Source organism: Eubalaena glacialis, chromosome 9 (genome assembly GCF_028564815.1).
Source record: "Eubalaena glacialis isolate mEubGla1 chromosome 9, mEubGla1.1.hap2.+ XY, whole genome shotgun sequence".
Lineage (NCBI taxonomy): Eukaryota > Metazoa > Chordata > Mammalia > Artiodactyla > Balaenidae > Eubalaena > Eubalaena glacialis.
The window spans coordinates 28537269-28550293 of NC_083724.1; the positions used below are offsets into that span (position 1 = coordinate 28537269).

The 13025-nt window shown below is 36.3% G+C and overlaps 1 protein-coding gene across 3 annotated transcripts in view; it reads right to left on the reverse strand.

Annotated features, from left to right (window-relative positions):
• SLC44A1 (solute carrier family 44 member 1) overlaps nucleotides 1–13025 on the reverse strand; it is a 153820-nt gene that overhangs the window by 56936 nt on the left and 83859 nt on the right. For all 3 annotated transcript variants that reach the window (XM_061200159.1, XM_061200158.1, XM_061200157.1), the window contains exon 4: nucleotides 6121–6257. In XM_061200159.1, coding sequence (XP_061056142.1) covers nucleotides 6121–6257 — 137 coding nt within the window. The remainder of the gene's footprint in view (nucleotides 1–6120; nucleotides 6258–13025) is intronic.

Sequence of the window (13025 nt, forward strand, 5' to 3'; positions counted from 1 at the left end):
GAGCTTAAGAGAATAAAAGGCATGAATAATCCTTGGAGAGTACGTATAAGAGAGATAAATGAATGAATAAGATGAATTATTTAGAGATGAATAAAAAGAACTTGATTTCACAGCAATTCTAGTTAGACTGAAGCTAAACAATTTGCCTGCTGGTGGCAACTCACATGGATACAGAATTGAGCAAAGAATAGTATGTTAAGAGAATGAGAAATTATTAAGTGGCAATAGAGATGAAGAGGGAAATTCAGTCTATTATTCTTTCAAAAAACATGAATAGTTGCTGTGTGAGGTCCTATATTAGGGCTTAGATATTCAGAGATGAATAGAGCATGACCCTGCCCCCAGGAAACTCATGCACCACTGCAGCAAGATGATAAACAAAGAACCAAAGAAGTTTAATACTGAGTCCTTACGGTATTTGGCAACTCTAATTTTTTAAAGGCAATTGTTAAATTGTTTTATTCTCTAGCATCATATATTTATGATTTGTGTCTATATAAACTATGAACCAAAATAATAAAACACACATTTATACACCTACCACTCAATTCATGTACTAAAACTTATACTTTTATATTCATCTGAAATCTTCTGCCTGTCTTTTAAAGCTCCTTGTAATATGGCAGCATCTTCACATAACTAATCTAATTTCCAGCTATTTCTTCCAAGCTTTCTATTCTAGTCAGACATATTTGACAGAAGCATTCCACGAACTTAAGTGTCCAAGAAAACATCTCCTCTTTCTTGTCTAAAAGAAACAAAGAATTGAGGAAATATTATTTGCCTAATAAATGCATTTCTGACATTACTACAGGAACTAAGAGCTTTTCCTTATAAAGATTTTAAATAGTTTGTAAAGGTAATAAAAGTTCACATGAATGGATGGTTAAGTGCTAAAAAGTACCTTCAAACGTTGTCATGGAAACTTAAAACTCTGAAAAGAATTTATATTATCTTTTCATTCTGGCAAGAAAAATGTTATTTTACCTTGCATTTTAAAATAAGGTTTAAAATTATCATTTAAAAAGTTACTACCCCAGGGACTTCCCTGGTGGTGCAGTGGTTGAGAATCTGCCTGCCAATGCAGGGGACACAGGTTCGAGCCCTGGTCGGTGAAGTTCCTACATGCCACGGAGAACTAAGCCCATGCGCCACAACTACTGAGCCCGCGCTCTAGAGCCCGCAAGCCATAACTACTGAGCCCGCACGCCACAACTACTGAAGCCTGTGCGCTCTAGGGCCTGCGTGCCGCAACTACTGAAGCCTGCACACCTAGAGCCCGTGCTCCGCAACAAGAGAAGCCACCGTAATGAGAAGCTCTCGCACCACCACAACGAAGAGTAGCCCCTGCTCACCTCAACTAGAGAAAGCCCACGCACAGCAGCGAAGACCCAACGCAGCCAAAAATAAATAAATAAAATAAATAAATTAAAGAAAAAAAACGTTACTACCCCAAACAGGATCCTTCTCTTTCATGAACTTTTAAATTGTGGTACAACACACATAACAAAAAATTTACCATCTTAACCATTTCTAAGTGTACAGTTCAGTGGCATTAAGTACATTCACACTGTTGTGCAACCATCATCCATCTCCAGAACTCTTCATCTTGCAAAATTGAAACTCTTCATATATAAAACAGTAACTTCCCATTCGTTTCTCCCCATAGCCTCTGGAAATTACCATTCCACTTTCTGTCTCTGTGAGTTTGACTACTCTAAGTATCTCATATAAGGGAAATCATACAATATTTGTCCTTCTGTGTCTGGCTTATTTCATTTAACGTAATATCTTCAAAGTCCATCCATATTGTAGCATGTGTCAGAATTTCCTTCTTTTTTAAAAAAAATTGTGGTAAAAACACATAACATAAAATGTACCATCTTAAGCATTTTTTAAAATGTATGGCGGTCTTACCTATATGTATATTGTTGTGCAACAGATCTCCAGAATTTTTTCACCTTGCAACACTGAAACTCTATACCCATTGAACACCATCTTCCCATTTCCCCTTCCCCCCAAGCCCCTGGCAACCACCATTCTACCTTTAAAGAATCTGACTACTTTAGATACCTCATATAAGTGTAATCATGCAGTGTTTGTCTTTTTCTGACTGGCTTACTTCACCTAGCATAATATCCTCAAGGTTCATCCTGTTATAGTATATGACAGGATTTCCTTATTCTTTAAGGATGACTAATATTCCATTGTATGTATTTATATATACCACATTTTCTTTATCCATTCATCTGTCAATGGACATTTAGGTTGCTTCTACCTCTTGGCAGAATAATGCTGCAATGAACATGAGTCTGCAAATATCTCTTTGAAATTCTGTTGTCAATTCTTCTAAAAGTGGGATTTCTGGGTCATATAGCAATATATTTTTTTCTAAGACTTAATTTTTTTTTTTTTGAGCAGTTTTAGGTTCACAGCAAAACTGAGAAAAAGGTACAAGAGTTCCCGTATACCTCATACCCCCACATATGCACAGCCTCCACCATTATCAACATTCTCGCCCCAGAGTGGTATGTTTGATACAACTGATAAAACTACAATGACCAGTGATAATCACCCAAAGTCCATAGTTTACATTAGGGGTCATTCTTGGTGCTGTACATTCTATGGGCATGGACAAATGTATAATGACATGTATCCATTATTATAGTATCATATAAAGTATTTTCACTGCCCTAGAAATCCTCTTGGTAATTCCATTTTTTTAATTTTTGAGGAACCTCATAATGTTTTCCATAGCAGACACACCATTTTATATTCCAACCAACGGTGCACAAGGATTCCAATTTCTCCATATCCTCACCAACATTTGTTACGTTCTCTTTTTTTGTTTTTATTGTAGCCATCCCAATGGGTGTGAGGTGGTATCTCACTGTGGTTTTAATCTGCATTTCCCTTATGATTAGTGATGTTCAGCATCTTTTCATATCCTTATTATTGGCCATTCATATATCTTTGTTGGAGAAATGTCTACTCAAGTCCTTTGCCCCTTTTTTAATTAGGTTGTAGGTTTCTACTTGCTGTTGAGTTGTAGAGTTCTTTATATATTCTGGATATTAACCCCTTACCAGATACAAAGATTTGCAAACATTTTCTCCCATTCCATTGGTTGCCTTTCACTCTGTTGATTGCGTTTGACTCACAGAAGTTTTAAATTTTGATGAGTTCAATTTATCTACATTTTCTTTTGTTGCCTGTGCTTTTGGTTCACATCCAAGAAATTATTGCCAAATCCAATATCAGGAAGCTTTCCCTTATGTTTTCTTTTAGGAGCTTTGCAGTTTTCTCATGCATTAGGGTTCTTTCATGGACGTTTAACAATTCTCTTACAGATTTGGAAAGTTCCCACTTAAACCTAAATTATCTTCTAAAGATATAACTCTCTGAAATTAATGACTGAGAGCTATATATTTGAGGTCAAAGAACTGTGTATTTTCAAACAGAAATATAGCTGTAATAACAAATGGACACACATAACAATAAAAATTATCTGCTCCTTCCAAATCAATTTGTACCTCCAGTTTTAAGTCACCAATCCAAAAAACAATATAGATTCTTTTGAGAAATTTAGAAATTTCAACTTAGGGTTGCTGTTAAAATTAAAGTGTTTAGGCCCCTACACCAAAGGCTCTCTCTCTATTACAGTTTTATAGTTTTCTATTTGCCTTTTTAAATTATTATCTTCTCCATCCTCCATTGCCATGCCTTTTGATGCTGCCATTGTTATTATCTTTTAAAATGCCTAATCTGTTAACTTATTTTGCAAACAGCTGCCTCAAAAGCCTAAGGGTGCCTTTGTCACTAGGCACCAATCTAAGAGGTCTGTTTTCTGAAATAATGTTTATTCATTAATACTCCTGAACACTCACTTTGTGCAAGATACTATGGGTAATACAAAGCTGCAAAACTCACCAGAAGGGGCTTCTTATCAGGGCCTATTAAGGCCATACTCGGTATCATATTCACCCAGGATAGGGGCCTGGAAACAAAGCATAAAAGCAGGGCAGCATGGAGCATTTCTCCCCAGTGGATCATCACAGCAGGCAATACAGCCAACAAGGAACTGGCTCTTTTCTGGCCCTCCAGATGATATGTCAGGTTCAAGGGACCAAGACACATCTGGTAGGTCCAAGAGAACTTGTTAGAAGTTAGTTCAATACTAGATCATAGTTTTGAATGCAGGGTAAGACATATAGACTTTTATTTTATTTTCTTACCACTGATTTCTGAATAAGAGATTAACATGATTGAAGCTCTAGGAATATTAATATGGCAGCAGTATGTAAGGGCACTAGAAGTTAGAGACTGGAGACAGGAAGAGTATTACATTTCATTGGTAGAATAATAATAATAATGATGATGATGATGATGATGATGATGATGTAACAGCAGTAGCCAACACTTTTTTTTTTAACAACTTATATTAGTCAAACATTGTTCTAATGATTTTTTCATGTACTAACTCCTCATAACAACTCTATGAGGTACTTTAGGTAAAAATATTATCCCTATTTCATAGATGGGGAAATTGAGGCATGGAGAGATTAAGTAACTTGCCCAGGGTCTCACAGATATTAAGTAGCAGGACCAACATTTGAACCCAGATAACCTAGCTCCCGAGTCTCTACTATTAACCACTCAATGATACCACTTCTCAGAGTATACTACATATGCTCACATTGTCTAATATTTTAGGAAAACGCTTAAGGAATAACTCATCCACCCCTGAAACCTGATAATGACAGAGCTGATAGTTCTGGTATTAGACTCAGCAAATCAACACATGTGAGGATATCATGTGGGACTAGAAAATGAGATCTTAAAGAATAGTTGGTACCTCTTTATTCAATGCCCACCAAGTGCCCAGTATTCTTCATGCATCATCTCACTTAATCCTCGTACCAACCTAAGAGAGGGGCATTATTTTAAAACCTTTTTTCAGTTGAGGAAATCTAGGCTCAGAGAGGCTATACCTTCTGTCCCTCATTATAGAGCCCATCAGTGACCGAAGCAGAAGTAGAATCCAGATCCAAATCAATCCCATGTTCTTCCTACTATCTTATGTGGAGGGCATATAGCAATGGGACAGGAATACTGCCAGTCTGGAAGGCTGCAGTCCTTCTGCCCTCAGAAGGCTAGCATCCCCATCTGAAACACTCTGGAGCCACGCTGGTATGTGTATAGTTATGTCCCTGGACTGTTTCTCCACCCAGCCAGAAGTTACACCAGGTGGATGCCTGAGTCAGCCCTTGTTCCAAGGCTAGAACTAGCCTGTGAGTTTCAGCAGGACTGAGGCAGCTCTGAGGATTCTTATACACAAAATACAAACGTGAAACCTCATGGAAAAATACAGGCTTGAAGAACTATCACTATGCAGCCCTCCACGAAGAGAGGTTAAAAAAAAAATTCTCTGAAGAGAAATGCTGTGAGTCATATGGAGCTGAGGATAGCACCTGGAGATTAGCAACCCAAGAGAAGAGAGCTAGAGTTCAGGAAATTGACTATGCTTGTTTTCTCAGGGAATTCCCATATGTTTAACCTCAGTTTCTCAAAACTTATTTCTTCAAAAAATGGTTAAGACATAATGTCTAATTAAAAAAGCAAAGCACAAAATTTGAAAAATGCTGGAAGTTTCCTTTTTACTTCATTATTTTTTTCTGAACTTTTCAAATTTCCTATCATAGACATATATTACATCCAGGGGTAAAAATAAAATAAACTAATTGAAATACTTTTAACCTATACTTAGGAAGAGGTGGAAAAAACCCCCAAATTTCCCAGAGAGTAATCTAATAATTCCCAAATACTCAAACAGGCTACATCAAAATCACCTGAAACATTTGTAAAAAATACAAACTTCCAGAGCCCAAAGACCTACACAATCAGAATTTCCCTGGGTGGGGCCTAGGAATCTGGAGTTTCAACAGCTCCCTAGGTGACTATAATAATTTATATCAAGGAAGTCCAAAAGCACCTTCACTTCTCTTTTTCTTTCTAAGGTTCTTTGATGATTTATTTAATGCTAGGACAAATTTATATTGAAAGGCAAACACAATATTTAACAGTGACTGGGCTGTAGACTTGGATGGCCTACTGTCTCACCATTTATCTCTGCAAACTTCTGAACATCACTTAGGGTTTTCAGTTCTTGTCTTGGACATGCTGCCACACACAGTGCTACAGACTTGATCTTCCGGTTTATCAAGTCCAGATTGCATGGATCCAAAAAGAATACGTACCTAAAGCATGAAGAAAAATATTGAGATATTATTTCACAAAATACAGTCTGGTTCACTGCATATTTGAATAAACCTAAGCACAAAGAACATCTCATTTCCCCTTCACAAATTTAATCATAGATGAACAAACATTTCACAAATCTAATCAAACATGAATTTTTAAAAAAATAATTGCTTATAAATACACTGTTAACAGTGGGGATGGAGGAAATACGGGACTCATATTTTTCATGATCTATTTTTCTAATATTTAAAATTCTGCAATGTGTATTTTATAATCAGAAATTATCTATTTTAGTTTTTTTTTAAATAACTAACTTTAGTTTTATTTTTTTGACAAAGTTGTATCCCCCAAATTACTGAAATACTCTTATATAACATGAATTGTAATTTAAACATAAACTTTAATGAATACATAATCATATACAAAGTGTATCATTGTAAAAATGAACTATATTGATATATACAAGGTGTAGCCAAGATGGCTGAGTAGGAAGACCCTGAGCTTATCTCCTCCTATGGGCACACCAAAATTACAAGAGCAACTATTGATGAGAATGATCTGAAGATTAGCAGAAAAGATTTCCCACAACTAAAGATATAAAGAAGGAATCACAATTAGATGAATAGTGGCGTGGAGACGTGGTACAGGAAAGATCCACACCTCTGGGTAGGCAACCCACAAATGGGAGGATAATCACAATTGCAGAGGTTCTCCCCATGGAGAGAGGGATCCGTGCCTCATATGGGCCCCCAGCCCTGGGACCCTGCACCAGGAAGACAAGCCTCCAGAGCATCTGGCTTTGAAGGTCAGCAGGGTTTGCACACTGGAGAGTCAGAGGGCAGTAGGAAACAGAGACTCCACTCTTAAAGGACACACACAAAATCTCACATGCTCCAAAACCCAGCACAGATATAGTAATTTGAAATGAGTCTGGGTCAGACCCACTTGCTGATCTTGGGAGAGCCTCCTAGACAGGTAGGAGGCAATTTCAACCCACCTGGGGACATGATTGCTGGTCACAGCCATTTTGGGGAACTTGTTCTACCACAAGGACACTGGTGCTGACAAGCGCCATTTTGGAGTCCTCCCTCTAGCCTACCAGCACCAGGGGCTTACCCGCCCACCAGCTGGTTACCCCAGGCCCAGGACACCCCCCAACCCAGGACAAGCAGCCAGCCATGCAGGGACCCAATCTCACCATCCAATGGGCCAACACCAGCCCCAGGCACCATAGAGAGCTACCCCAGGACCTACTCCCACCCACCAGAGGGCCAAGACCTACTGTAAGCTATGCTGGGACACAGGCCTATCCACCAGCAGGCTAGCACCTGCCCCAGGACTCACCAAACTTTGCAGCCACCCATGCTGGGAACCAACCCTGCCCACCAGCAGACTGACATTAGCCCTGGACCCCCTGGGACTCACTGTCAGCCATGCCAGGGCCCAGGCCCATCCACCAAAAACATTAAACATTGCAGGGGGAAGAGGGTATTAAAATTGCACCCTCCTTGTTAGAATGTCTTTGAACTTAAGAGATTATCAACTTAAAATAATCATGTATAAATATATGTTGTTATATATGAACCTCATAATAACCACAAATCAATAATCTATAATTGATACACAAAAAAGAGAAAGGAATCCAAACGTAACACTAAAGATAGTCATCAAATCACAAGGGAAGAGAGCAAACGAAGAAGAAAGGAACAAAACAGAACTACAAAAACAACCAGAAAACAATTAACAAAATGGGAATAAGTACACACCTATTAATAATTGTTTAAATGTGAATGGACTAAATTCTCTAATCAAAAGACATAGAGTGGCTGAATCAATAAAAAAATGAAACCCATCTATATGCTGCCTACAAGAGATGCACTTCAGATCTAAAGACAGATACAGACTGAAAGTGGGGGGGATGGAAAAAGGTATCCCATACAAGTGGAAACAAAATGAAAACTGGGGTAGCAATACTTAGAACAGACAAAATACACTTTAAAACAAAGACTGTAACAAGAAACAAAGAAGCATATCACATAATGATCAAAGGATTGATCCAAGAAGCAGATATAACAATCGTAAATACATACATACCCAACACAGGAGCACTTAAACATATAAAGCAAATATTAGCAGACAAAGGGAGAAATTGACACAGTTTCTTGTATTATTAATTGTTAATTGCTAATTGTATTATTAACACAAGAATAGTAGGGGACTTTAACACCCCACTTACATTAATGGACAGAAAATGAATAAGGAAACACTGGCCTTAAATGACACATTAAATCAGATGGACTTAATTGATCTATAGAGAACATCCCATCCAAAAGCAGCAGAATACACATTCTTTTCAAGTGCACATAGAACACTGTCCAGGATAGATCACATGCTAGGCCACAAAACAAATCTCAATAAATTTAAGAATACTGAAATCATATCAAGCATCTTTTCTGACCTCAATGGTATGAGACCATAGTTGGTAGAAATCAACTATAAGAAAAAAAACCTGCAAAAGCCACAAACATGTGGAGGGTAAACAATATGCTACTAAACAAGCAATGGGTCACTAAAGAAATCACAGAGGAAATCAAAAAATACCTGGAGACAAATGAGAACAGAAATACAACAATCCAAAATCTATGACACACAGCAAAAGCAGTTCTAGGAGGAAAGTTTATAGTGATCAAGTTTACCTCAGGAAACAAGAAAAATCTCAAATAAAAAACGTAACCATACATCTAAAGGAACTGGGAAAAGAAGAACAAACAAAACCCAAAGTTAATAAAAGGAAAGAAATAGTAAAGACCAGAGCAAAAATAAAATGAAATAGTGACTAAAAAATGACAGAAAAATCAATGAAACTAAGAGTGGGTTCTTTGAAAAGACAAACAAAATTGATAAGCCTTTAGCCAGACTCATCAAGAGAAAAAGAGAAGGCCCAAATAAAGAAAATCAGAAATGAAAGAGAAGTTACAACCAACACCACAGAAATTCAAAGCATCACAAGAGATTACTATGAACAATTATATGCCAACAAAATGGACAACCTAGAAGAAATGAATAAACTCCTAGAAACATTGATCTCCCAAGACTGAATCAGGAAGAAACAGAAAATATGTATACACTGATTACTAGTAAGGAAATTGAATCAGTAATCAAAAAACTCCCAACAAACCAAAGTCCAGGACCAGAGAGCTTCACAGGTGAATTCTACCAAACACTTAAAGAAGAATTAACACCTATCCTTCTCAAACTATACCAAAAAATTGAAATGGAAGGAATGCTTCCAAACTCATTCTATGAGGACAGCATCACCCTGATACCAAAACTAGACAAAGACATCACAGAAAAAGAAAATTACAGGCCAATATCACTGATGAACATAGATGCAAAAATTCTCAACAAAATATCAGCAAACCGAATTCAATACGTTAAAAGGATCATACACTATGATCAAATGGCATTTATCCCAGGGATGCAAGGATGATTTAACATCTCTAAATCAATCAATGTGATACACTACATTAACAAATTGAAAAATAAAGATCACATGGTCATCTCAATAGATGTGGAAAAAAACTTTTGGCAAAATTCACCATCCATTTGCGATAAAAACTGTTAACAAAGTGGGCACAGAAGGAACACACCTCAATATAATAAAGGCCATATATGACAAGCCCACAGTTAACATCATACTCAAAGGTGAAAAGCTGAAAGCATTTCCTCTAAAATCAGGAACAAGACAAGGGTGCCCACTCTTGCCACTTTATTCAACATAGTATTGGAAGGCCTAGCTACAGAAATCAGACAAGAAAAAGAAATAAAAGGAATCTAAACTGGAAAGGAAGAAGTAAAACTATCACTGATATCAGATGACTTGATACTATATACAGAAAATCCTAAAGACACCACCAAAAACTATCAATATTAGAACTCATCAATGAATTCAGTAAAGTTGCAGGATAAGAAAATTAATATACAGAAATCTGTTATGTTTCTATATACTAACAACAAACTATCACAATGAGAAATTAAGAAAACATCTCATTTACAATTGCATCAAAAAAAGAAAAAAAAAAAAGCCCTAGGAATAAATCTAACCCAAGGAGGTTAGAAACCTACACTCACAAAACTCTAAGACACTGATGAAAGAAACTGAAGATGACACAAATGGAAAGATACACCATACTCATGGACTGGAAGAATTAATACTGTTAAAATTACCATACTCCCCAACACAATTCACAGAGTCAATGCAATCCCTATCAAAATATCAATGGCATTTTTCATAGAATTACAACAAATAATTCTAAAATTTGTATGGAAACACAGAAGGCCACAAATAGGCAAACAATCTGAGAAAGAAGAACAAGCTGGAGGTATCATGCTCCCTCATTGCAAACTGTACTACAAAGCTACAGTAGTCAAAACAGTGTGGTACTTGCACAAAAACAGACAAATAGAAAAATGGAACAAAATAGGAGCCCAGAAATTAACCCATGTACTTATGATCAGTTAATCTATGACAAAGAAGACAAGAATATACACTGGGGAAAAGACAGCCTCTTCAATAAACGGTGTTAGGAAAACCAGCCAGCCACATGCTAAAGAATCAAACTGGACTACTTTCTCACACCATATACAACAATAAACTCAAAATGGATTAAAGATTAAATGTAAGATCTGACACTGTAAAACTCCTAGAAGATAACACAGGTAATATGCTATTAGACATTGGTCTTAGCAAATTTTTTGGATCTGTCTCCTCAAGCAAGGGAAACAAAAGCAAAAATAAACAAATGGGACTACATCAAACTAAAAAGCTCTTACACGGCAAAGGAACTATCAAAAAAATGAAAAGGCTGCCTACTGAATGGCAGAAGATATTTGCAAATGATATGTCTAATAAGGGGTTAATATCCAAAATATACAACAAACTCATATAACTCAACATCAGAAAAACAAACAACCCAATTAAAAAATAGGAAGAGGACCTGAACAGACAATTTCCCAAGAAGACATACAGATGGCCAACAGGGATATGAAAAGATGCTCAACATCACTAACCATCAGTGAAATGCAAACCCAAACCATAAGATATCACCTCACACCTGTCAAAATGGCTATTCTCAAAATGACAACAAGTAGCAAGTGTTGGCGAGGATGTGGAGAAAAGGGAACCCTCGTGTACAGTTACTGGGAATATAAATTGGTACAGCCACAATGGAAAATAGTACTGATGTTCCTTAAAAAATTAAAAATAGAACTACCATACGATCCTGCAATTCCACTTCTGGGTATTTTTCCAAAGAAAACTAATAAAACACTTAATTCGAAAAGGTATATGCACCCCTATGTTCATTTGCAGCATTATTCACAATAGCCAAGATATGGAAGCAACCTAAGTGCCCATTGATAGATAAATGGATAAAGAAGATGTGTTATATACATGTATGTATAATAGAATATTACTCAACCATAAAAAGAATGAAATCTTGCCAGCTGTGACAACATAGATGGACCTAGAGAGTATTATGCTAAGTGAAATAAGTCAGACAGTGAAAGACAAATACACATATGATTCCATATGTGGAATCTAAGAAACAAAACAATTGAACAAACATAACGAAACAGAAACAGACTCATAGATACAGGGAACAAACAGGTGCTTTCCAGAGGGGCTGGGGGATGGGTGAGATAGGTGAGGGAGATTAAAAGGTACAAACTTCCAGTTACAAAATAAATGAGTCACAGGAACAAAATGTACAGCATGGGGAACAGAGTTAATATTATTGTAATATCTTTGTATGGTGATAGATGGTAACTACTTATCATGGTGTTCATTTTGTAATGTATAGAAATATCAAGTCACTATGCTGTGCACCTGGAACTAACATCGTGTTGTATGTCAATTACACTTAAATTAAAAAAAGAAAAAAAAAGGGAATTCCCTGGTAGTCTAGTAGTTAGGACACCGCACTTTCACTGCCGAGAGCCCAGGTTCAATCCCTGGTCGAGGAACTAAGATCCCACAAGGTATGCAGCAGGGCCCCCACCCAAAAAAAAAAAAAATTTAATGGGTAAAAAATAATATCTTACTGTTTTAGTTGCATTTTTGATGAGTTTGAACATTACTTCATATATTGTTCATTTGTATTTTCAAAATTTTTTGTATCTTTTTGCTTGTTTTTAAAATTGCTCTACTACTCACTGAATCATAAATACTTTGTATATTAAGGGTATTAAATTTTTGTTAAGGCTGATACAAGTATTTTCATGATTTGCCAACTGTTACTTTGAAATAGTTTTCTATTTTTGTCATCAAATCTTTTCTGTTTTATTTTTGTAATTAGTTCACTACTTTTTTATGCTTCAAAAAGTAGATCCCCTTTCTCATATCAAATGTTTCATAGATACAATTTGGTGTACAGAAAAGAGAGAAAAGATGTTACTTTAAATTTCTAAGTAATTAACCAATTGTCCTAGTGCTGTTTTTAAAATATTATTTCCTGTTCATAGCATGTTGTCACTCTTCTACACTAGAGGATATGGGTTTATGTTCTCTATTTTGTTTCATTGATTCATCTGAATGTTCTGGTGTTAGTAAAAAAAAATTGAAAGAAGGACATATAAACTTGAGCTAATGAATATATAATTATAAAAATGCATTATAAAATTATATAAAATTTAATATATAAAGGTGAATATAGACTAGAGGAAAATACACCACCAGTTCAACTACAGTCATCTCTGGATGTTAG